We start from the raw sequence: 26,210 nt of genomic DNA, 5'->3' as shown, positions 1-26,210 counted from the left end.
ACTCCCTCTCTCTGTTAGGTTTCTGCTGCAGTTGTCAGTGGTTCCTCAGTTCTCGGAGCGGGTTTTCTGTATTCTCTTCCAGTCCACCTTCACAGAATGTGTTACATCAGTTCAGCGCAAGCTTGAAACACTGCTGAGAGTCTGTACGGTGAGAGAGAACATGAAGCACACTAGTCAGATTCCACTGACAGCTTCACCATTGTCGTATTTCAAGTTAAAAGTTCAGCTAGAAAGCAGTGAAGAAAACATCTGTTTCACCCCTTCGCCTTCTCTTCTCCCTCTTCTGTTTAAAGGCTCTACAATCAAGTCAAGCCGTCCTGCAGGTTCTAGGTTTGGTTCTAGCATTTGGGAACATTATGAACGGGGGCAACCGGAGCAGAGGACAGGCAGATGGATTTAACCTAGACATCCTACCCAAGTTAAAAGATGTCAAGAGCAGTGTGAGTAAAAATGAGATTCATTAAAGGGATTGTTCAAGCTAAAATGAAAATTCTGTCATCATTTATTTATCCTCATGTCATTCCAAACCTGTATGACTTACTTTCTTCTGTGGGACACAAAAGTGAAAGTCAGTGGGGTCCTAACATTGCACTCTGTTGACTATAAATTTATTTTTCCATTTTGCAAATTGGAAGTAAGCTATTTTCTGTGAATGTGCGAGACTTCAGATTCGTCAGCTGCTATAGATAAACAACTAGAAATGACAAAATGCCTGTAAACTGTAAAAATATTTGTACTCCAAACCAGTGTGATTATGAATATGATAATAAATTAAAATAATTTGTTAAAAGAATGTATGTGTGTCCCCAAAAATGAAAATTCTGTCATTAATTACTCACCCTCATTGTGTTCCAAACCCGTAAGACCTTCATTCATCTTCAGAACACAAATGAAGATATTTTTGATGAAATCTGAGAGCTTGACTGACAAGGAAGAGAAGAAATTGTTGGACTGTTTTTACAATGTCCTTACTACCTTTCTGGAATGTGGTAGTTGCGTAGCTGTCTATTGAGGATCAGAAAGTTCTTTGGTTTTATCGAAAATATCTTAATTTGTGTTCCGAAGATGAATGAAGGTCTTATGGGTTTGGAATGACATGAGGGTGAGTAATTAATGACAGAATTTTCATTTTTGGGTAAACTATCCCTTTAAGAAATACAAGTTTGCAAGCAGCATAACAGGCTGTTTTGTACAGGTAAAAATACCTATAAAATACATGAATTTACTAATATTTTCCAAAATATCTTATTTTACCTTACACAGAAGAAAGAAGGTCATACATGTTTTGAATGGCATGATGTAAGTAAATGATGCCAAAATTCAGATCCACCACATAGACCAGCACTGAAATAGCATAAACCTTAGTCTGAACCTGCATGGAAATTTGCATACAGTACTTTGATGGTCTCCTGACCCCACTAACCAGGTCATAAAGAACCCGTTCTGGCAGTATCACTCAAAATGAGCAGTTTATACTTTAGTATGCCAAGGCAGTAGCCTATATCTACAACCCATGCGGTCTGTGTGTCTGCACACGTGCATGTGAGCGAGCGCCTTTGCAAGCCACCAAGTCTGGCATCTTATTCACAAACGCTTTGAGCTAAACGAGTGTATACAATCCCAAAACATGAAAAATGATTATTCTCCTGTGTTTATTTCCATCTCTTGTCTCCGTCTCCTCCTCCTCTTGCTCCATCAGGCTAATTCTCAGAGCCTCCTGTCCTACATAGTTGCTTACTATCTGCGACACTTTGATGAGGTAGGTTTGACCAACTGTTTATTTCACTGGCTTGACTAACAGACCCCAGGTCCCTTAGAATCACCCTTCATGGTAGACAAAAAAGTGGCTTTGTTTTTGGTTTCATCACTTTGATTTGCCTTTCTTTCCTTTCACCGTATAGACAAATGGCCTCTCTGAATGAGCAGAGGCCTTTGATTGCTTGATGCCCTTTTTGGACGTAGATTAAAAGCGCTGTATTGTAAATACCGTCAGCAGTTGGTCCAGATGTTGTGATTACGAGGTCGTGTCCAAATTGACAAAATATGATCCACAGGTTGTTGAAGTGCTTCTAACGTTCAGGCAAATAACAAGGAGAGAGCGTGTGTGTGTGCGCGTGTGTATGCAAGCGGCTCTGATCTCTGACAGGCGGAGCGTTATTGAGATTGATTTGTTGTGTTTGATGTTTCATTGTTTTTGGAATCATAATTATCTTTACACACCAAACTGTTTGAACAATTCACATTCAATTTTTTTTCAAATCAACCATTGCCACAGTTACGATCTCATAAACACATCATCCTGTTATTTTTTTTTTGTTTTGTTTTTTTGTATGATTGCGCTTTAGATTTTCCATTGTTTGTGTGACAGGATGCAGGTAAAGAAACATCCCTGTACCCACTTCCAGAGCCTCAGGATCTGTTTCAGGCTTCGCAGATGAAGTTTGAGGATTTTCAACGTGACCTACGCAAGCTACGGAAAGATCTGAAGGGTGAGATGTGAACACACGCAAACGCAAAGCAAATAAATGAATACACACGCTTCCATGCATATACATGAGATCACATACGTACAAACATGTGGACATACACACACACCCACAAACATGAACTCACTTACAAGTGTGCATACAAAAACACACAGACATGTTTAGTTTGTATACACCCGCGCCAATGACCCGTGTTCTCCTTTAGAAGGCTCATTGATTTTCACATTTTTATTGAGCCCCCAGCTGGCTGCCACAATGATCAATACTGCAAATGTGGTTTGTTAAAGGCCCCAGCATGTAAATAAATGAGAAAAGGGGGTCATTTCAGCACTTTTCCTAGGGATCTAACCTGTTTTTACAGGCCTCAAGCACTTAACTCCAGGTTTCTGCAGGTGAAAACTCCGGTTACTCACGTAACCTTGGTTCCCTGAGATAAGGGAACGAGCGTTGCGTCGTCATTGACAACTGCTTTGGGAAACTCCTGTTTACTCTGTTACTGAAGATTGGTTAACGTTTGTGTAACTGCACAAACCAATGGTGGCGTCTTTCTATATAAGTCGGCCCAGAGCACCATTTCATTAGAATCAACGACTGAAGCGACAGCCATCGATTTGCATGCAGCTACAGCATGGCCAGTTACGCAATGCTCGTTCCCTTATCTCAGGGAACCGAGGTTACGTGAGTAACCGGAGCATTCCCTATCGAAAGGTAACTCCCGTTGCATCGTCACTGCTTTGGGGAACGCATCCAGTAGCGCCGTGCTATAAGTAGAAGCAGAACTAAGCCTGCTCCGCAAGCTCAGCTCAGGCACACTCAGTCTGGGCCCCGTGAGTCCGAGCTATAAGAGAACCGAGTGGAATCTGGGGACTGCTTGTCATAAGCCTTTCCCGCCCAAAGGGCCTCTACTATCCAATGAGATAACCTTTGCTTTGTGACCGGCAGCCCTTTAGAGCGGCCTCCAAAGCACACAAAGAGCTGTTCTGACTGTTTAAACGACTTAGAGCGCTCAAAGTATACTCGCATTGCTCGAACTGGGCATAGCAAGTTAGGCCCCTGATCACCATCCGTTGCAGGGAGGGCTAGAAGGGAGATAATTCCTGGGCTCTGAACGGAGCACCTTCGTTACATAGCTGCTGCGCAGCTGAAGAACGACTTAACAGTTGTTGGGTCCGAACTCAAGACAGGAAGCACTGACAGACAGGACTTGCAAGTCACCCACTCGCTTGATGGACGCTAGGTGTCATGACCCTTAAGCCAGCTGTTTGAAGTGGCTCAAAGGGAGGGCCCCGAGGACTATAGATAAATTCCAGGTCGGTACAGTCTTAGGGCGAGAAGGATTTAACCGTCGAGCACCTCCTAAGGAACTTAACAACCAACTCATTTCTTCCAATAGTCCGGCCAGCCTTGGGAGAATGATTCGCTGCGATGGCTGCCATATAGACCTTGAGTGTGGAAGGGGTGCGCCCCTTGTTCAGCAGCTCTTGTAGAAAGATTAGCACGTGGGACACGTCACATGAAATCGGATCCTGATTATGTGCTGAACACCAGTCGCTGAAGACTGACCACTTAAGGGCATAGAGGCGCCGTATAGACGGAGCTGTGGCCTCTAAAATGGTATTAGTGACTCTCGTTGGGAGTCGATCAGACATGAAGGCTCCACAGTTCCGGCTGGGGATGCCAAATCTTGCCCTGCGCTTGCGAGAGAAGATCTCTCCTCAGTGGCATTGCCCACGGTGCTGCAGACAGAAACTGGATCATCTCTGGGAACCAAACTTGGATAGCAGCGGTAGTTTGGGGCACACACTGAAATGACAGGACGTGCCCTGTTAAAACACCTCCACCACTCATAGGCATTTGAAGGGGTATAACTGCAATCTGTCTTTGAGGGGATTCCGGCATCTACAACAATTATCCCTCTCCTCTTCCTCTCTGCACGCAGATCAGGAAGGCTTCTGAGGCCCAGGATCCAGCATTACAAGAGGGCATGGGCCCTGACGTTTGGGGAAGGGGTACCTCTTTGCCGATCTGGGACGGCTTGAAACAGTCGCCGGGCTGGAGCGCTTAGGCAAGAAGTGACGCAGCGCTTGCGATGTCTTCTGTGCCTCTGTGAAGCGCTCCGTAAATCTGTCCACAGCTGGACCAAAGAGTCCTTTGGGCGAAACCGGGGAATCGAGGAAAGTCATTTTGTCGGCGTCCCTGATGTCCGTTAGGTTCAGCCACAGGTGGCGCTCCAGCACCACCAGGTTGGCCATGGCCTTGCCCACCGCCTGTGTCGTTGCCTTGGTAGCGCGCAGAGCCAAATCCATGGCCGTTCGGAGCTCCAAGAACACACCTTGATCTCAGCCAGACTCGTCCAAGTCACGGAGAAGTTTGGCCTGAAATACTTGGAGCACGGACATAGCCAGCCACTGCATAGGCTCTGTTGGCAAGCGCTGACGTCATCCTGCAGGGCTTTGAAGGATGCATTGCTGTCTTCAGTGCACGGTTCATCGGCGGAAGCAGGTGTGCAGCCACCGCCTCCTCGAGAGGGGGGAGCTTGGAATACCCCTTTTCCTCTGCGCCGTCAAAAGTGGTGAGAGCTTCTGCAGTAGAGGGGTTCACACGCGCTGAGTAAGGAGCTTGCCAGGTTTTAGTGAGCTCCTCGTGGACCTCTGGCATGAACGGAGCAGGTTGTTGTTGTGAGGAAGGCTGACGATGACTCATGAGGAACCACTAGTTGAGGAGGCCGGGGGCAGGCCCTTCCAGGGCTGACCACTCCGGGCCTAGTTCCTCCACAGCACGCGTGAGAATGCGGATCAGCTCCGAGTCTACGCCGGGCCACGCAGACTGAGATAGAGGGGGAGCTTCGGGCTCTTCACCGGAACACGCCTACTCATCAGCGTCAGATGCCGTCGAAGACACGGTCTCGTCGACGTCGATCTCCTCCTCAGACGCGCTGAAGGAAACCAGGCCACTCGCGTCCAACGAGGGGCGCTGATCCTTGCGTGTGAAGAACACCGGCGGCGTGAGGCGCTGCGGGGAGAGCAGAGTTCCGGCGCTGGGCCGACGCAGCATCGCTCGTGCCGAGAGAGAACCCCCGCTGTTCCGCTGCTTCTTCCTCTGAGGAGACGAGGGAACAGAGTGGGAAGGATCACCTTTGTGAAAAAAGACGATCCGCGAGCGAAGATGAGCAAGGTTCATGTCCTTGCAGTGAGGACACGAAGCCCCAGCGAGTGCATCCTCTGCATGGGCGACGGCCAGACATGCGACTCACTCGTCATGCATGTCCGACTCGCGAAGCGACATTTGAAACAACGTGCTTGGAAATTTGCTCAGAAATTTGCTCTTTTTTCCTCACCGGATGGCCGCGGGGGAAATCGTCCACTGCCGGGGCTGGATTCGACAACGGGAGCGGTGAAGAGCAGCGTAGAGCAGGTAAGCTTCTTTTTCTTCGGATTCTTGCAGAACCAGCGAAGAGATGGTCTCGTCACTGAAGGAGAAGATTCTGATGAAATGGCGCTCTGGGTCGACTTATATAGCAAGACAACCCCCAGCCAAACCCCAACCCCCCCCCACCCCTTTGCCGGCTTCAAGCGCCATTGGTTTGTGCAGTTTCACAAACGTTAACCAATCTGGCTTCAGTAACCGAGTAAACAGGAGTTTCCCAAAGCAGTCGTGAACGGGAGTTACCTTTCGATAGGGAACTGTCCTTATACTATATGTATACATTACTGTTCAAAAATTTGCGGTCAGTATGAATTTTCTTTTTTTTTTTGTAGTTCACAAAAATACTTTTAATGAGCATGGATGCATTAAATAAAAATATATGAATATATAAAAAGTGACAGATAAATCAGTACTATTCTATAAATGCTGTTCTTAAACTTAATCGGTAAGCAGCATAACTGACAATCAACATATTAGAATGCTTTCTGAAGGATCACGTGACACTGAAGACAGAAAAAATGGCTGCTAAAAATTCATCTTTCCCATCACATAAATAACTTGCATTTTAAAATATATTAAAATAGAAAACATTTATTTGAAATTGTAATCATATTTTTATAGTATAGTACAATTTTAATGTACATTTGATCAAATAAATGTAGTCTTGGATCAAATAAATGCAGCCAAGTTTTTCAATTTAGTTTGAGTTTTATATAACATTTAGACATTCTGGTAACAGGAATGAAAAATATGATTACAATACGAATCCATTCATATTTTTGCTTGAGAGTCCACATTTTCTAAAGGTTAACACATCGTTTCATTTACCATTTAAAAATAAATAAATTATAAAATAAATTTCAGATCCTCTTTTATACCCTGCTAGTAGGAAATGCCATATATTTTGGTGTTTTTTAAAAGAAACTAGCTGGCAGGTAAAAGGCTTAAACTGGCTTATAAGTACTCGCTTTGCTCCCTGACCAGTAAAGCAATTTATCAGGGTCTTCAGGAGGTTAGTGAGATTGGTTCAGCTTTGTGCCGCAAGTCAAAGGTTGTACGACCCAGCTTAAGTGCACGACGGAGTGTGAATGAGGTGTAAGAATCCGATTACATGCTCAAAGCCGAGTTTAAATCCCTGCAAACATTTTCATTGCCAACACAAAAACACACACACACACACACTCACACAGATGTGGAAATACTCGCATTCCACTGTCGGTGTGTTTGGCTTGTTCAGATCCTTGAAAAAAACACTGGTGGATGTTGATGTGGTTAAATTAGAACACTGCCCTACATCAAAAACACATTTACAATCAATCACTTATCCAGAGTGAGATTGTCTACCACACACAAATAATAACGTCCAAGCCTTTTTAGTTCTACTCAAAGCAGTCAAACATATCAGATGGATTTGCATTTGGCTCATGGAAATTTCGATTGAAGGATGGTCGGTTTGATGCATTGCTATACAGCCTATTAGCTTCGCCCCTGCTGTTAGCCATATTTTCGCATGCCTTCGCTTGAATCCCTTGCTGGCGATTTGCATTGTTAATCTTTCAAAAGCTTATTAGTTAGGCCCACTATACATGTGGTTGATAAATTGTAAATGTACTTTTCCAGAGCTTGTATGCTTAGCTAAATCGTTTTGGCATACACCTGCTGAACAGATCAAGCCTACGTTTGTTTAACGCAGGCAAATATTTCTTCTCTGGCAATGTTCTGCGTTTCTCTGAATTCTCAACTGTTCACATCCCTAAAATCTCCCCGTGGCCCAATAAGCATGGCTTCTCTCTTACGCCAAGCTCATACAATAAATGGATCATCACTACATTAGCCAGGTAAGCTAAGCGCTAAAGCAGATGTGCGACACTGACAGCTGGAAGGGGCACCGAGTTATGCAGGCGACCCGGCAGGTCTTCCCTTTTACAGAGCCCTTGATCCAGCTGGCAGGGACATTAGCATGTGTGTGTTTGCATTGCACTGATTGCCACGTGAAGCTGTGATCCATCACCGACTGTAGTGATGGAGTGTGACACGGTGAAGCCTGTCGGCCTGTTGTAAGACCCCAGGTGTACAGCGAACAGAAGCAAAGGAAAGGTTCATGAAATGGGATTCATTAGCGTCTGTTAGCACAGGTCGCAGATTGCACATTTTTCTCTGTAGTGATACATCTATGAAGTGTTGGAAGAGAAAGAAGAAGGAATGTACTGTAACATGCTAACCTGCTAATAAAATGCATGTTAGTTGAAATGCTAGTGCTGGTCCTGACAGTTTTAATCGGTGAAGACTGTTTAAGCCATATGGTGGTGGGGCCATCGCCGTACTAGTCTTTTTAAGATATCTGGCTGACTTGCCCAAGAATCCCTACAATGTGTCTTTTGAAGGTTATTTATGTGGATAGTAGTTTTATAGGCCGACATAAGATGTTTTTACTGCTTACAATAAACTGTTCTTCAGTTCTATTAATCATTTTGTTTGTTTCTTTCTCATATCTGTGTTCCTGCTCTCTACTTTATTTTACAGCCTGTTCAGCAGAAACAGAAAAGGTGTGTAATGTCTCGTCTGAGGAGCACCTGCAGCCCTTTAAGGACAAAATGGAAGAATTTCTCACTAGAGGTAAAAAAAACATTGCAAACATGAGCCCTGTTCAGACGGTTATTGTTTATATATATATTATATATATATATTTCCGGCAACAAATTAATAAATTAAAATAAGTGTTTTTTTTTTTGTTTTGTTTTTTAATACAGTTGTACAATATAAACAAATGTTTTTGTTTTTAAATAATAATTTTTTTATTTGACATACAGTAGTATTTTTCCAACACATTTCTTATTTAAAAATAAAAAAATATATATTTAATAATAATCACAATTAAAATAACTTTGTTATTTTATAGTCAGTCATTAAAAACAGTGGGAATGTAACCTATCAAAACTCAAGTGGAAGGAGAATTTCTTAAAAAAAAAACGATTCACTTTATGGCTACTGAAAAAGGTTTGAGTTGGTTCTTGTAACAAGTAAACCCAAATCTGAACGCTCAGAGTTGTCAAGTTTTTCCAAAATTGTTCATCAATTGTTCATTCAGGGTGTTTCACACTCAACAAAAACAAGTCATCAAAGTAAAAAGTAATTTTTAAAATCTTTGCAAATGCACTTCCCAACAAAATCATTCTAAAATGATTGTCTTTTCAAATAGTCATCTGATAAAAATGCCTGTACTTTTTAATATCACGATATATACTGCAGATAGTATGCCCTATTATGTGTCATTGCCTATATAAATAAAATTACATCACTCCCTCGTTTAAATACATATTACAGAGGAGCCATGCAAATATTCTTTTACAGACGTCACCTTGGGAAACATTTAAAGTCTGAATAATGCTGGGATGGATGTACAGTGACCCTGTGTGAGAGGAGAGATGAGGTGCTGAGAAATAATGTGACAGAGGCCCTGCGATGGCCTTTGGGAGCCAACAAGAATTCTGGGAAATACTTCTGACCTGACCCAGACCCGATCGTTCCAAAATTATTTATGTAAAGCTAGTGACATGAAAAGTGAGAGTCTGAAAAGTGAGAGTCCTTAATTTCATTATTCTCACTAATTTCATCCATGTTCCACCCTGATGCGTTAATCGCTAATTCAACCTTTTCAGTATTTTGTTTCTCTGATGAAGGGGAGCCGAATGATCCGGCGATAGTGTTTTATTATAGTTGCTCTCCTTCTTGTTTATTTGCCTTCTCTATTCTCTCCATCTCTGCTTCGATCCATCTCTGTTTGATATGGTTTCTGTTCTCTTGTTTATTTCCTCTAAGTGTGTCTGAGTCAACCTGCCTGATCTGTCTGTAGCACTGAAGACTGTTTCTGTCGGCACTTTATTCTCGTCAACAATTCATTGGCCTCTTTTCGTCTTTCGCACTCCAATCATCTTCAATTGCCACAGCATAACCTCTTTTTCCATCGCTCAACTTGGAGTTAGCTGGAACGTCTTTCTATTTTTCATTCTCTGCTTCACTACAGGCTTTAGCAAATGCTAAATGCGTTGCCGTCTCTCTTTCTTTGTATTCAAATTGGTCCTCGTAACAAAACCCACATGTGCTCTGGCGGCAGGGTGGGGTCCTCACTGAACGGCCCCCACCTCATCTCTACCCCTTTGATCTGGAGACTCATGGGTCTCCTTCACTGAGCTCTCAGATGGGTGACATGACCACGGAAAGACCCCCTTCAACCCTCCACACTGCCTCCAGTTAGAGAAACAGACAGAACGGGGAACGGAAAAGGACTGGTCTTATTTTTTGTTATTTGTATGATTTTGAAACTCCAGGAGAGTAACAGTCTCTGGCTCCAGCGCTTCAACCACTACTGTTTATTTTTCAGAGCATGAAATTAACTACAGAAAGGAAGAGAGGAAGAGAAACTGAGTGAGACAGGCGTGTGTATGTGTGTGAGAGATAGAGACTGTCTCTGTGCTGTTTGGTCTACGCTCCGTCTTCTCATACCATTTTTTTTTAATGCTGTACTATTTTCCCTGCCCTGGGCACTGAGAAGCAATGTGATAATCCATTTACCGTGGTAACAGGTACAATATATAGTAGTAATAGTTATGAGTAACTCAGCAATCACCACTACCGATCAAAAAGTTGAATGCTTTTTTGAAGCACGAATGCTTTGAGCAACATTTTAAGTCAGTTTAAAATGTTGGGTCCATGAGGTGTGAACTGAAGTGATCTGTGTTTTGGGGATTCTCTGGTTGCACAGAATTGTAGTGGTGAGCGGAATGAAAATGTGTACGAACACTGGGCTCGTCATTCAATTTATTAGTGGATCACAGGAGACTCTCCATGCAGGAGTAAATGAAGTGACATTGACATTACCGCAGTAATGACTTCAGAGACCTGCTTCTCCGTCTGCAGTCAAACTACTCCTCATCAAATGTTCATGCTGAGACTATTTGCAAATATGATTTTACAATGATTTGCTCCTTGATATTTTATGTCAGCGGATTACAACTGGCTTACATGTAATCAGATTTTCGAGGCTTTATGTTTGTCATGAAGATCATAACCTGCAAAGACTTACACAGACATGTATGCACAATCTCACACCTCTCACTTTGACTGAAATGGGAGGCTGCGAGTTTAAAACGGGAACAAATCTCTGATAACCTTTTCCTGATAACCCATGTCATTCAGTGACAAGCAAAACAAAAACATATTTTAAAAGTATAAACGTCTGTCATATTTACAATGTCCTATTTTTATTCCCACAGCCAAAGCAGAGCTGGAGCTCCAGGAAAAACAGCTCGCTGACGCGCAGAGGATGTAAGTTGTCTTACTGTGTTAACCGTGCCAAGTCTCCTGTTCACTTATTATTGTGTCATATTGGTTATGACTCCTCTGAGTGTGTGTGTGTGTGTGTCTGTTTGTGCATTAGCATCCACCTCTTATCTCTTTCTGTGTGATTTTCCCTCACTTGTGGATTACTAATAGTGCAATTCTCTGAGATTGACTGACAGTTTGTAGACTGTCTTTAAATGGGGCTGTTTTTCAAAACCTTGGCTCTTGGAGTGGAAAAAAGAGCAAATATGACACGTCAATTAATTCTAAAGGTCTTTGTGTTCATTGTCTGAATGTTGCTGTTTCTTCCAAGTACTAGTCTTAAGATTGCTGTGGGCGAAAAGAAATTACACTTGTCGTTCTTTATGTAAGAGCATTATTTTTATAAGCTAAAATTTCACATTTCACATGCTTGAAGTAAGCCAATCAATTTCACAATTCCTCAGTGTAAACTTTCTAATCTTATTTTGTAATATTTTGTTCATAGTGTCATGCTTTTCTTTGAATGCTTTCCAGTTTTCTGGAGCTGAGCGTGTTTTTCTCAGTCAAGCCTAAGGCGGGAGAGAAGGAGGTTTCTCCAAACACATTCTTCACAGTGTGGCACGAGTTTTCGTCAGATTTTAAGGAGCTTTGGAAGAGAGAGAATAAATGCCTATTGCAGGAGCGGTGAGGAACATTATGCCTCTGTTGCTATTTTGTTTGTTTGATTGTCTTCAGTCAACTTTATTTCTGTAAAGTTGTAAAGCAGCTCTAAAAGACAATAGTGTCATTATTTAGCTCAAGTCACTCACTGCAATTCATTGAATTTAATTTGCATATTTTTTAGGTTGAAAGCTGCAGAAGAGACTTTCAAACAAGCACGAGAGAAGGCTACCTACAACGTCAAACCTAAACATGCATCAGGGATAGTAAGTATTTAAAAATCCCTCGATTCACATTACAAGCAATGAATAACGCACTCTAACAGTGTAAACTTTAATTGCAACCATGATGTGTTTCACATTCTTCTCACTCAGAAAGCCAAGCTGGGACAGAAGATGTGAATTTCTGCTGTGCTGAATTCAACAAAACTCCTTGTTTGCCCGGTTCTTTCTTTATTTTTCTACTTCACAAGTTACTTCAATATAAGAATAATAGCCATGAGAAGATTTGCATTATTTTAGTACATGAACGTGGTCAGAATTTTGTAATTTCTGTGGTTTCATATGAAGACAATCAAAGCTTAAAGTGCCCATATTATGATCATTTACAAGTTAATTTTTTATTTTTGCAGTCTACTAGAACACATTTTGGTTAAAAAAAACAACATTATTCTCATTTCTCATACATTGCTGTAGCACCACTATTTTCACTCTCTGCCTAAAACACTCTCTCTTTTACTTCCTGTCTCTTTAAAGCCTACTATTCCAAAAAGCCCAGTCTGATTTTGGTCTGCTGGTCAACCGCTTGTAGCATGTCAGAAGTGTAACTTTACAGTTTTCAGCTCCAACTGTGGCGTCTTTGTTGGAAGTCCATGCTAATTGTTCTTTGAGGGTGGGCCAAAGCAAGCCAGTCTGTGAGCATTATGTAAATGTATATCATGGTGACATACTGTAGAAGCTAAGTCATGAAATAATGGCAGGACAACAAACGAGGCGTTTCAGGCAAGTGTTTTCTGTTAAGAGAGATTAACTCCCTTTGGCATGGACTTTGTGCTTTGTAATTTTGCAGATCGTTTACATGCACAAACAGCTATATTACACAGTAAAGGAAATGTAAAATAAAAAAAGGATAATGCCATAGGTTCACTTTAAAGCCATACATTGAAACAGTCTAGCCACTATTTTACAACAGCACGTTGAATATTTAGTATAGTGTGAATAGTATACACAAAACCTTTATTTTCATATCTTCTGTCAAGAAAGTACCAAAAGATCTATTGTAACCTGTGTATGTAATTATCATAAAATAGCACTCTTATTTGTAGGTGAAAGCCACAATATGTAATGAACTGGCAGATAAATAGTGGATTTCATACAGGTTGACTAATTAAACAATCTGCTTCTAAATAATGTTTGTTTATGCTGAACTGGCAGTGACAGTTAAGAAAATGGAATAAACTGAATACATAAAGAAATGGCAATATCGAATATAATATCTGACTATGTGACCTGTGTAAAGTCATGAAACTTCAGCTGTCTTATTCTTTAAATGGAAATTTGATAATATTCTGCGTCCATAGTTTCCTCTACACGTGTTTATATACTTCAGTCTATGAAATTGACACAGAATTGAGTGATATGTTGTGAGTTTCTCTGTTCCAACTGAACTGTGAGGTGTTTAATGAACGGTTGTTGAGAAACATATGCAAATATTATGATTTATGACTTATACTATTCTTTATTTTGTGTGTACAGCTGTTGTCAGTAGTTCAATAACCTTTAATTTACCTAAATGTATTTTCAATTAAAGAAGCTGACAGCTTTATAGCTCATGCGTGATCATTGCTGTGCTATTCTGAAATGAAGAATTGAAGCAGCTGCCGTATGAATAATTTCCATGTCCTTTTGGAGAAACTGGAGAAACGTACAAAATTGCATAGAAAAAAAACAAAAAAAACAAAAGTCGTATTGTAACGTGAAATAATAGATTTATTTTTAGAAGACATGTTTATTATATATTTTACATATATTCATAGATTTTCTATGGTTGCTTTGTCATATAATTTCCTTTATCTACACATTATTTGCTATTTTGTTAAAGCTGCAGTCCGTAACCTTTTTGGGTTAAAAATGATCCGAAATCAATATTTGAGCTAGTACATAACCAGCCAGTGTTCAAAACTATCGCCTTACTTTAGCCCGATTCACAACGGTTAGCTTATAATAATGTTTTCTAATTTGAGTGGTACGGGTAGGCCTTCGCGGGAAATTCGAGCATGGCACTGCGTCATTACGTCACATCTGTAAACATAAAGAAGTTGTCCCGGCTACTAGGCTATCGCATGTGAGGATCCTGCTGGTGGCGGATCATTTAGCCTTTTCTCACAGCAGCTGGAATAATTAAATGTATCATTTTGATGGCGGATTGTAATCCAGAAAGGATTATGTGTTTATAAAACACATGTGAATGAAATTAAATTATATTCCAGTTTAAAATGTGCATTTGATTACAGATTAGCCTGGGATTACACAAGATTTGTATTTTAAAGAAAACCAGTTGGAAGGGAGAATAATTTGCTTTTTGGGTTAAAAGAATTTAGAATGGCATGACAATTAGATATTAGACTGTACAGAAATTGAAATCTATACGTTAATACACTCGTTGTTAACATTAATAATTTGAGAATAAAGTATAACAATAAAAATAATTTGCATGGTTTTATGTGATATGAGCTAACCGATCTTTAGATTTAATTACCATTGATAGCGCGATTTATGGCAATGCTTTTTTCCTCAGTTGGTCAGAACAAATGTGGCAGACTTGTTACTTACTTGTTTAGATGGCAATATACGGTGAAAATTCTTATTTGGGTCATATATTCCAAGACATAGGCTAGAATCTGTGACATAGTAAGTATAGTAAATATTCACGGTGACTGACTGCCACACATACTCTTCAGAACATTATTCATCCGCGCTGGAGCCGTGCCAACTCACAACCCATACAAGCAAGATAATTCTGCACTTGGCTGCAATTCCAGGTTTTCAAACAGAGATTTGAGGCAAAGAGGCAAAACTTACGGACTGCAGCTTTAAATATTGTCATTAATGCAAACGTGTCTGTTAGACTTTAAGGTAAAGATTTAAACCATTATGTATCTCAGTTTATGTTGTGCACATGACTCATCATAACAACGGTAAGGCTCAAACTCTTTACGGGCTTGATCAAAGTCAGCCCAGACTTTGATGAACTGAAACCAACGGCATCATTTCCATCGGATACAGCAAAGATAATGGCAGCACCAAGTCAAAATATAGTTTATCCCCAACTGACAGCCTGTCCTTAGTCAAAATATATCAACCCCCACACTCTAATTTCCTGTCAATAAGGTCCACAGTCACCCAGCATCCTTTCATGTCTTCTCCTGTCCTTCATTAGCGCTGATATATACAACGGCTGGGTAGGTAAGACAAGATGGTGAAGATAGATGGTGGTCAGACCGCTTCCACTGTTCTCAAGTATCAAGAGTAATAGAGTGCAACAGTGCCCTCCCAATATTTCAGGAGCCTTGATTCCGAAAGTATTTCTCCCATTCATTTTTCATTGAGGGATTTTTAAAACATTTTTGTTAAAGAGTTAAACCAACAGCTAAGAGGTGAATCACAACATTACAAAATGAAAAAAAAAAAAAAAACATTTGAAAAAGGCAAAACTACAAGGCTGTGCACTTAATTTTAATGAGAAAAAGAACTACAATCCCAATGACATAATCAAAATTAAAACTATGTATAAATATAAAACTATTGATTTAAAGATGTTGATTATATATAGAAATTATATATTCAGTTGTTTTGTAAAATATACAATTTACAATAAAAATACACAATTTGCAGTGGCCAGCTCTTTTCTGAATGGTTTTTGCAGAATGATGGGTAATGTAGTTTTTCATCAGGAATTCAAACATTTAACATAATTATTTACAAAAATGAGTTGAGCTAATACAGGGTTATGGCTTCAACTGAGGCAGATACCATCTATTAACAACATCAGGTCTTTCTCTTGTTTGTAAGTTATGAATTAAAATGAGTTAAATCAGTTCCCAAATGGAGAAAAAACATGGGATTTTTACTTCCGGAACCCTGACTGTTGCACTCTATAGAGAATCAGCATTGCTGAGGTAAAGCAGGAGATCGCTGGAATACAGACACTCCATGTTTTGCTAAAGAAAAGCTTTCAAGAGGTCAAAGGTCAAACACTGTTCATTTAAAACACATGAGTGTTATTTACTGTTTCAGTCTTGTATGCAATTGTACTCTCAGCTTCATTATATTTGTCAAAAAAGAAGAAAAATCCAGCTTTGTGTTCCATCGCTGCTCGGCAGCTATTAAGAATTCATTCTGTGGCACAGTCCAGACATAATGAAGGTGGCCAGTCTTCTGATTAGCTGTTGTCTTTGGCAGGTTTCACACATTGATTGTTGGGCGGCCCCAGTTTTTCCAAAAGGATTTTGATGCATTTTTTCATTTGGGTGCCTTCTCAGTATGCAGCATTGACGTTAACAGACACACATTTGCACTGCTTGATTCGCTGCACTTTCCGTTGCCGGTACGGTGGCTGGAGCCCAGGACAGTGAAGCCGTACGGTGACCGTGGTTATTCGGCTGGGCCGACAGAAAGCACAGGACTGGAATGAAGTGTTGTGGTCTGGCATGGATGCTGTTTTTCGACTTCGATGCGAGGTTTGAGATGTCAGGTGGCGGGGGATGTAGAAGGAGTTACACTGGCCGTAGCAGAACCTGTTGATGACGGTTCGGCTCAGGCACCCCTCCAGGCTCACTGTTTGACGTAACGGCTGTGTTTTGCACCAGTCGCTCTTCAGGTACTTCCTCTCGGTGACCACCAGGGCCTCGCGACTCGACGACAGCATGTCATGTTTGCCTTTCTGTCGTCGTGCTGATGTGTGCTGGGGCAGTGATGCTAGTGTGTGGGATGGTGATGACAAATCATTGCCTTTTAGCTTGTAAGGGGAGGGGATGGAACCCTGGGGCCGTGGCTTCTTGGTCTCTGTCGAAACAAAAAGGGTCCATGCCAAAATGGCAGGTATTGCCAGCTTCCAGAACATCCTGAGAAAAGATTCAAAATAGGGAGAAACTTTAGTGCTTCTGTTAAGGATTCAAATGTATAAATTGGATTTTGGTCATTATACTATGAACTATGTCCAGTTTGTAAAGAATGGTTAATTTGCATAATTTTGATTCACTTACCACATGAAACATAAAAAATAGTAACCAGCTTTTTTACTACTATTCAAAAATAAAGAAAGAAAAAAAGAAGAAGAGTGTTAGGCAATTTGCATAGGCCTAATTTTGATTCACTCACCACATGAAACCTAGTAACCAACAAAACCAGGGAAAAAAAAGAAAGGAAAGAAAGAAATGATCCTTAAGCTGTGTAGTAACCCCCCTCCAAAATGCCATCATTCACCACCATGGTAACCAACATCCCCCCGTTGAGAAACGTTTTCTCAACGGCTCTGATCTCACAATAAAAAGAACCAACTATTAAGATTCATTCTTCTTTTAATGAAGTCTCTTAAGGTTGTGAAAAATATTATGGCGTATTTTGGCATTGTGTGAATGTTTTATTTTAGTGTTAACTTTTAATGTTTGTAATGTTGTTAGCAAGTTCTTAAAAAAAAAAAAGATTTGTTAATTCGTACTGGAGTCATGATTTTTAATCAAAAAAAAAACACTCATAAGATTCATTTGTTTTGGACACTAATCGTGCTATGTTTTTGACTCACTAAAAATAATCTGCTCATGAGTCATCCTCGCAGGAATCAGGCGTGAAAGCACTTTTTACGGAGCGTCATTCTTAATACATGGAGTAAAAACGGTTCTCGGTCTTGTACTCATTACTTGTAAAAACACATGTGGCCTACTCGTTACTTTTAAGTCACCCTTACAAAACATGATGGTATCAAATATTACAAGTTCCAAGGTACCGCAAATTATTATTATGAGGTGTTAACATGGTACATACAGTATTCACAGTTTATCATGACATATCTATACAACCATGGTGATAACTTGTACTTTGTGGCAGTTGTAGATGAATAGACTGACGACTGCAGTTTTACAGCACTTTGTCTATTCTTAAAAAGCAGCAGTTCTTATGTAATGCTGATAAAGTTAAACCCTGTCTTTGGTCTGAACTCTCAATCTGGTTTATCATGGCGCCCTCTGTCAGTTTTGCTTTAGATAACCCTCTGATAACCTCTGACATTTGTGATACTCTACAACCACTGGCATTGTCTGTTTCATTCATGTTCACTCTCCTCTCATTGCCAACAACCTCTTTCATCATGTTTGCTAGGTAGATTGGGAATAAGGCACAGTTGTATTTCATCTATTTAAAAGACATAGTCTTTAGTTTGTTTATATGTCCCAGAGGCTTTTTTAAATGATTTTTATGTTTTTCAGGACAGACCAACCAGAAGAGCTCACAGAAAGCCTGGAGCTAAACAACACCAGAAAGTTACATAAATAACTATTACATTCCTTTTCACATGATAAAAAAAGAAACATTGAGCAACATTCAAGTCAAGGAAATGTGAAACTTTCTCTAAAAGAACATACATGCACAGACATAACACAATCTTGATCTGTCAGGTTTACATTTAAACATATACAGAGTTCTGGCATGAAACTCTAGATGGCGCAGTCCGATAGGTCTAACTCAATCTGACCTAATGACATCATTACCACATGGCACAGCTGATTGGTTCTCTCCTGTATCGGTAGCCAATGAGCTCTGCTCAACATTCAAATATATGACTAGTGCTTGTTGTAGCAGTTTCACAGCGGGCTTCAGAAACCCTCCACCTTCCCCAGCTCCACCTGTATAGATCTGCTACGAGGTGATTCATGTATGCTACAGGGAGTTATTTCATGTATGTTATATTTGCAGCAGCAGTATTTCTTACATGCTCACAGCAGCATGTTGTGGATGTGTTGGCAGTAGCAAGTCTCGGTACTTGCTCTGCCGCAGCAGTAGCAGCGTAGCAGATCTATTCTGCCAAGACCAAATACATTAACATTGTCATGTACATTACCATGCCAATTCCACTGAGAGTTGTCATGACAGAATAATTTTTTTTTCAAAAAGAGGTACTTTTCGATTTCATTTTCTTTGGGAATCGTTAATCCAAAAATTTTAATTTATAATTTACTAATCCTCGCATCATTCCAAATCTGTATGACTTTCTGGACTGAAGCTTTCAAGCTTGAAAAATGATTCAACGCACCACATTCAAAATCTTCTGAAGCCATAATATGGCTTTGTGAGTGAAACAAATTGAATTTTAGGCTGATGATACACAGGGCAACTTTTTGAGCAATTTTGCTGGGCAACTTTTTTTGAGCAATGTGTCCCACTGAAAATGGGTAACAAATTTCTATCTGGATTTCTATCTGCAACATTAACTAAAGTTGCCCCGCGCATCATCAGCCTTAAGGTGTTTTCACTGAAAATATCTGTATATTCATAAGAGTTAAAGAGCTCTGATTCATGAACAAACTGTTTTTGAGTCAAATCTTTTTAGTGATGATTCCTCAGTTCAATCTACTGACTCCGTAATTGCAGTTTACTGGAGTAAGTTCAATATCAGTCCATTTCTCACATAAAGCTATTGTATGACTTAAGAAGACATCAAATACAGTACTTTTATGATATTGTATGGTGCTTTTGGTCCTTTTTGAAGCTTGAAAGCTCCAACCCGATTCTTTGTAACTGAATGGATAAGAGCGAATAGCACAGTCTTCAGAATTTCTTTTTTTAAACAACACAAGGGTGAGTTAAAAACACTATTATATTTTGGGTTAACTGTCTCTTTAAGCTCTATAAATCTGAGTTACTGGGGAGAATCGGCTACTTCTGAGGCTACAGTTAACTGTGACTCACACGGTGGCAGAAGGGAATGGATTAATCATCCGTATCTCCCTCCGTCAGTGTCGCCGGCAGCCATTAATGCTGTTTACTTTTACACCAGTACCAGAATGCTCATGCAAATAAACAGGGCCGCCCATCAAAAGGGAACGCTACAGAAGCCATGAGGTTACGAGGAAGTGGCCTTTATGTCTCTGCTGAGGCAGGGTTAAATAATGAGGGCTTTGCTTATGCCGGTGGAGAGATATGCAGGGGACATGTAAACAGTGGGGAGAGCACCATGTGAACATTATTAGATCAGGATGTGGAAAGCTTAGCAGTTTTGGGTTTCTCTCCTTCAGATGACCACAGGCTAAATAGAAGGCTTGGTTTACTGGTAGCTCAAGATTATGTGTGAAGAGACAGGGAATGCCAGGATGTGACAGTGACTCAGAGGACTATGACATACATACACAAACACACCACCTAGCTCACTTGTCTATAACTGAAACACATTTCAGATTGAGAAAGTGAATCACACACACAGACATACACAGACAGAGGGGCTATAAATCTCCCCTGAGAAAAATTGTGGTTTGGAGATAATGACAGAGTCTAGTTGGAACATATTCAAGAAAATAAACACAAAACCTTCTATCTCTCTCCCATCTGTTTGTGTATGTGAGAAAGTCAAGGACAGATCATCCACACTGTAAAAAATAGTGTGAATTTACAGCACAAACTGGACTGCAGTTACTGGACCTTTTACTGAAGTTTTTATACTAGTATTTTTACACTTTATTGTAACTGAAATGTGTACTGTGACTTCACAGCGATATAACTGTTTTTTTATTGCACAGGTTATGGGATTTCCCAGCATATACTGCATTATTAATAAATGATAATGATTATATTAAATAAATATGCAGTTCATTTTCTTCACTTAGAATTATGTGGCAACACTTTACAATCAGTTAATTCAATAATCAAGTTGTATTATATATTAAGTATGTATTATGAATGAACACAATTTAACAATGAACTGTGTGCGTGTGTGTATAGCATGAAGCAAATTGATTAACAAGATACCAGAAAAAATATAATAATGCAATATTGTGTTAGAATAACTTTTTACAGTATATTGTAAATGGCCTAGCTATTCATCCATCCATTCTCCAAATCTTATGTGGGGTCATGGGAGAGCTGGATCATGGAGAATGTCCAAACTCCAAACCTGGGATATTCTGGGACCCTCCCTGAGGGGACAGTCCTACCAACAAGCTACAATGCCACCAAATGATCTATTCCAGGGGTATCCAAACCTGTTCCTGGATGGCCATGGCCACTGTCCAGCAGAGTTTAGTTCCATTCCTAATTAAGCACATTTGAACCACCTAATAAAGGTCTTCAGACTCACTAGAAATGTCTAGGCAAGTGTGCTGGAGCTGGTTTGGAGCTAAACTCTGCAAGACATTGGCCCTCTAGAAACAGGATTGCGCACCCCTGGCCCAGTCCATACTGTTACACTTCGAACAATCCTGGCAGTATTTAACATGGCACTGTTACTTATGGGATAACATTTCCATAATGTACATGACAAAAAAAAAAAAAAATGAACAAAAATAAATGAATAATATGATTTGGTATGATACAGTAAGCAGTAATTTCCTGAACGCTTTGTGTTTCTCCCAAAAAATTCACATCAAAACTTTCTTGCAGAGCTTGTTCCCACAGAACACAGCTGCTAAAAACAGTTTGAGCCGAATGACTGATGTAAGAGAATCAGTGTAGCGTAAAACAACCAAACCACAAGTACCAGCATCTCTCATTGAGCAGAAGCCAGCATGCACAGCCAGTGATACTAGCATTTGACCGACCACTGTCAAAACCCACAGCGAGCCTTCCCTCACACTTCCACAACATCTCCAACCCAAAACAACAGTCACACGAAGCCACCTGTCAAACCCTGAAGATCTCTCTCTATCTCACACCCACACACACATTAAAACACACAAACATCATTGCACGCGTAAACACTAACTGGCGCCACAAAATTATGAATTTGACAGGAGTTATCATCACAGCAATTATGTACCTCCCTCTGCCACAAGACAATGTCTTTACGGAATACTTATGCAACATACAGACACATTTACTGACTGCATTCAAACAAATTTCCTCAAGCACGTTCCCTTTTGCTATTGGTTGGTCAAATGGAACAATGTTTGGATTGCATCAAGCTCTTCACACTTTTGAGGGGAATTAACCTACACATGGCTTATTTTAGTTGTCTCTGTGTTAAGCTGGGTTTAGAAAAAGTATTTTAATGAAACTTAAAAAAACTTTTTGCACATTACAGTTCTGAAACATGGGGAAATTTTTTTTTTCTTCAAATCCAGATGCCATGCCTTTACCACACAAAAGCGCACTATCGCAGAAGGGGTCATTTCTGATTCAAGAAACATTTTAATGCTTTTTAAACATGTCAAGACTACATCTGTCCTGAAGCTCAGTCTACCTATTAATGCTCAAATATTTTTTCCTTAGTCATTGTCTAATCTGAACAATTTCATTTGAACATACTGTACAAATGCCTGCAATTTTAAGTGTATTTTAATGTAAAGATGACAACTTTAGTGACCAGTGGGCAACTGTATATCTCTATATAGAAAATATTGGAAAGATTACGATAATGAGAGGTTTCGCCCACCAAGTTGCCAGGTGCTTTCCTAAGTAAACACCTAGAAACAGCAGACAGCATGAATTAAACTCCACCACATGACAAGCTGTCAAAAGTTGCTTCTAATATTATTTCCACTTCCAGTTGTTTTTTAAACATCTACGGTATATATAGTCACTCCAAAAATAAAAAATAAAAATTAACAGTTAATTTTTCATGTCCAAGGTCTTTGTTATTCCACACCACAACAACCAGGATGTTCTACCATGAAAATATGGAGTGCTGAACACAAGAACATGAATGCCACCCTTTGAATCTTACATTGTACCAGAGACTAAAGACAAGTGGCCATCAACAAAAAGCAAGTGCATTTAGGATAAGTAAGAGAGAGGTTTGCAAACTCCAGATGAATCTAGATTAGATTTCAGCCAAGGATACAGTATGAAGTGTTTCCACGGTGTGATTTGTCACCATGTGGTATATGGGTATCTGTATCAGAGAGAGTAGATGGAATATCTGTGGTTTGAGACTGTTGGGTCGGACTCATGTTACAATACATAGCTGAGGTTTGAAGTGTGGTTGAACAGTTCAACCATATCAGTAACTGAATTCTCTGATGGCTGTCTTCACATAATGCTTTGAGTCTGACTTTATCTCCATCAAATACACACACAACACACTGTCAAGTCCATCTTTCTCAAAAGTATTTCACATCTACTGTTGTTAATGTAGGATAATTACAGTTACAACAAATGAATCCTAACCTAATCTTATTATAACAGCATAAACCTTCCATAACATTAACCCTAACCAAACCCTACCCTAATCATAATTATAACTATCCTCTAGCCCTCAATCATAGGCACACACATTGCCATCATTCTCAATAGTACTGGTTAATGAAGGAGTGGTGGTGAATTAGAAGGTCACTGGGAAACTCAAAGGCTGTCAGGCTCAAATCCGCTCAGTTTAATGCGCTCTGAGGGGCAGTCACTACTTTGAACTGAGTTGCGGCTGATCCGTTTCCATGCACTTCTTTATAATGCCAATCGTGTATTTCAGTTGCAAATACACACACATGAGCAGGACTGAAGCCAATACTGTCACACAACCTCACACATTCTCTCATGCACATGTCCCCATCATCAAATATTCACTGTCAGACTCACTCTCTCCATCCCTGCTCTCAATAGCAGTTCTCTACGATAAACAGTATCGGTTTAATTACAATAATAAAGAACCACTTACAAAACACTAACATAAGGATTTAGATTTAGAAATGGTTCTAAAAAGCACCAGGGTTCTTTGGCTTGTTAAATCAGCAGAAGAACTAAAGAACCATTCCAGCATGAAAAGTTTCTTCACACTCTTAAAAATAAAGGTTCTTCATTGGCATCTATGGAACCTTTCCATTGCATAAAATGTTCTTATAATGGAAAACAATTCTTCAGATTATTAAAATGTTCTTTGTCTTTTTTAATGAACTGTTCACTGAAAGGTCCTTTGGTGAACTAAAAGTGGCATTGCTGCAAAAACTCCCTTTTGGAACCTTTATTTTTAAAAGTGTATATACTAGATTCTAATAGAATTCATTAAAGAATCTTCTTTTTAGAGTGTACCTGTAGATCTGGAGTTCCGAGTCACGTTTTATTGCTGTGATTCCTTGAGAGGTCACCCAGAGGTCAAAGGTCAAGCCGCAGGTCAGAGATCGGCCAAGACTCAGAGCTCCAGATGTAGAGAAGCAGCGTGGATATCCATCAGAAGTGCAAAAGCTTTCTCAAAGCTCTCCTGAAGATTGTGCTGTGTGCGTCTCCACCAGCCTTCCCTGTTTGAGTCTAGCTCTGCAGAGGCCAAACTGAAGCAGTCACGCTTTATGGCTCATAGTTCCCCAGTTTCACTCATTTATGTGGCATCCAGCTCGCATTCTGTTTCACTGAGTCCTTCCCGGTGAGTCTTTGAATCATCTTCTCTCTGATTTACTGTCACATCCCAGTGGCTCTCCAAAGAGAAGTGTGTGAGTGTGAAGAGAGCAGAAGGAAAATCATCAGTTGCACACAAGTTACAGAAAGATTCATCTACACCTCTCTCTCTCTTTCCCTCCCTCCCTCTCTTTTGGTCTTGCACTCTCTGATACCTCCCCCAGAAGCCCACTGTTAATCAACCAGTCCTGAAAACATATTGTCTCTCTTTCTCTCTCTCCTCAGTTTCTCTGCCTCTCTCACTCCCTGAACTGCAGCACTCAAGTTTGCATCCCTGGTTTAACCCCGTCCCTCTTGACTGCTGCAGTTAACATACTCAGTTTTCAGTGGAACATCTTTTTAAATACATATAATACTTCAATAGCCCATGGGTTTCATCCAGATGATAATTTTATATATATTTATACTGGTTTGATCAAAAAATGTGTGGGCTTGGTTTCTGGAACATTTTGGAAATTTTCACTGTGGCTTTATTGAGGTCCCGCCTGAAAGTTTTTCTTGAGTGTCTTTCCAAATACAAAATGGTTTTATAAACAAGTTTTGACAGCACATCAAGGCAAGACAAAGCAGATGTGTTATGTGGCCTAAAAAAGACAAAAGCTTTCAGATGCAAAATCATTAATCTTTCACTCTACAGTTTATCATTTTAAGTTGAAATTTCTGTGCCATAAATCTTCATCTGGCTAGGGATTTTACACAGGACTGACTGTTCTCCTTTTGTTTTCTTTGCTTATTCTGTCATTCGTTCTCCCATTCTGTTGTTTGTGTGGTTTTGAACTCATCTCCATTTGACCACAATAAGAATAACATCCCTCTCTTGTTCCTTTTCTTCTCTCTCAAACGCACACACACGCACAACCTGGATAACTAGTGTGGAGAACATAGGAAAATGCCCAAAATGACATTTTACACACTGCTCGGACACGGATACACAAATATTCAGGTTGAAATTAAAGTTACTGAAATACTCAGATATCATGTTAAATTCCTCATTGTATTGATAGCAGCAAACTAGACTGTTTTGTTCAGAGCTGACTGTTAGTGTTGGATGGGTTAGTCTGGACCTCAAGATGTAATGCTGTTCTCACCAAACTGACCAAATAATCAAACACAAAGAGTAATTCAAAGCCTCTTAAAAGAAAAAGACCTGGTAGATGGAGTCATTGCCCTCTAGTGGTTAAAATCGCAATAGCAACCCTATGGTTAGTATTAATGGTGAGCAGTTTTAAATACTTGGGGGTCCACATCAGCGAGGACCTCACCTGGACACTCAACACCACCCAGCTGGTTAAGAAAGCACAACAGCGGTTGTACTTCCTAAGAAGGCTGAGAAAGTTTGGCATGTCACCTAAGATCCTCAGCAACTTCTACAGCTGTGTTGTTGAGAGCGTTTTGACCAGCTGCATCACCGTGTGGTATGGCAGCACTACAGTGAGGGACCGCAAACGTCTGCAGAGAGTGGTGAAGACTGCTGAGAAGATCATCAGGACTCCACTGCCCTCCCTGCAGACCATTTACCATTGCAGAGTTCACAGGAGAGCTGCTCCATCCTTAAGGACCCCACCCACCCACAACATGGACTGTTCACACTCCTACCCTCAGGACGGAGGTACAGGAGTGTGAAATGTAGGACTTCCAGATTAAGGAACTCCTTCTTCCCCTCAGCCATTAGACTGTTAAACGGGTAGCCAGTGAACACAGACTAGTCTCACATATCTCATAGAATATGTGG

The 26,210-nt window shown here is 40.3% G+C and overlaps 2 protein-coding genes across 5 annotated transcripts in view; one reads left to right on the top strand and one right to left on the bottom strand.

Moving 5' to 3' along the window:
* The window catches only part of fmn2a (formin 2a), a 48,709-nt gene extending 33,465 nt beyond the window's left edge, over positions 1-15,244 (top strand). For 3 of the 4 annotated variants that reach the window (XM_058748940.1, XM_058748942.1, XM_058748939.1), the window contains 9 exons: positions 19-148; positions 294-440; positions 1,700-1,759; positions 2,369-2,489; positions 8,436-8,528; positions 11,186-11,237; positions 11,769-11,918; positions 12,079-12,160; positions 12,269-15,244. In XM_058748940.1, coding sequence (XP_058604923.1) covers positions 19-148; positions 294-440; positions 1,700-1,759; positions 2,369-2,489; positions 8,436-8,528; positions 11,186-11,237; positions 11,769-11,918; positions 12,079-12,160; positions 12,269-12,295 — 862 coding nt within the window. In that variant the 3' untranslated portion in view covers positions 12,296-15,244. The remainder of the gene's footprint in view (positions 1-18; positions 149-293; positions 441-1,699; positions 1,760-2,368; positions 2,490-8,435; positions 8,529-11,185; positions 11,238-11,768; positions 11,919-12,078; positions 12,161-12,268) is intronic. The other variant, XM_058748941.1, reaches the window with a different exon arrangement.
* A 44-nt stretch (positions 15,245-15,288) lies between these two features.
* Positions 15,289-24,655, bottom strand: grem2a (gremlin 2, DAN family BMP antagonist a). Its single transcript, XM_058748450.1, has 2 exons — positions 24,119-24,655; positions 15,289-17,016 (listed from the first exon to the last, which is right to left on the bottom strand). The coding sequence occupies exon 2, from the start codon at positions 17,013-17,015 to the stop codon at positions 16,431-16,433; it is 585 nt and encodes a 194-aa protein (XP_058604433.1). The 5' UTR covers position 17,016; positions 24,119-24,655; the 3' UTR covers positions 15,289-16,430.
* Positions 24,656-26,210: the final 1,555 nt, after the last annotated feature.

The sequence above is a fragment of the Onychostoma macrolepis genome, chromosome 17 (assembly GCF_012432095.1).
Source record: "Onychostoma macrolepis isolate SWU-2019 chromosome 17, ASM1243209v1, whole genome shotgun sequence".
Taxonomy (NCBI): Eukaryota; Metazoa; Chordata; class Actinopteri; order Cypriniformes; family Cyprinidae; genus Onychostoma; species Onychostoma macrolepis.
Note: the sequence above shows the minus strand (reverse complement) of the source record. Positions and strands in the feature narration are given on the sequence as shown.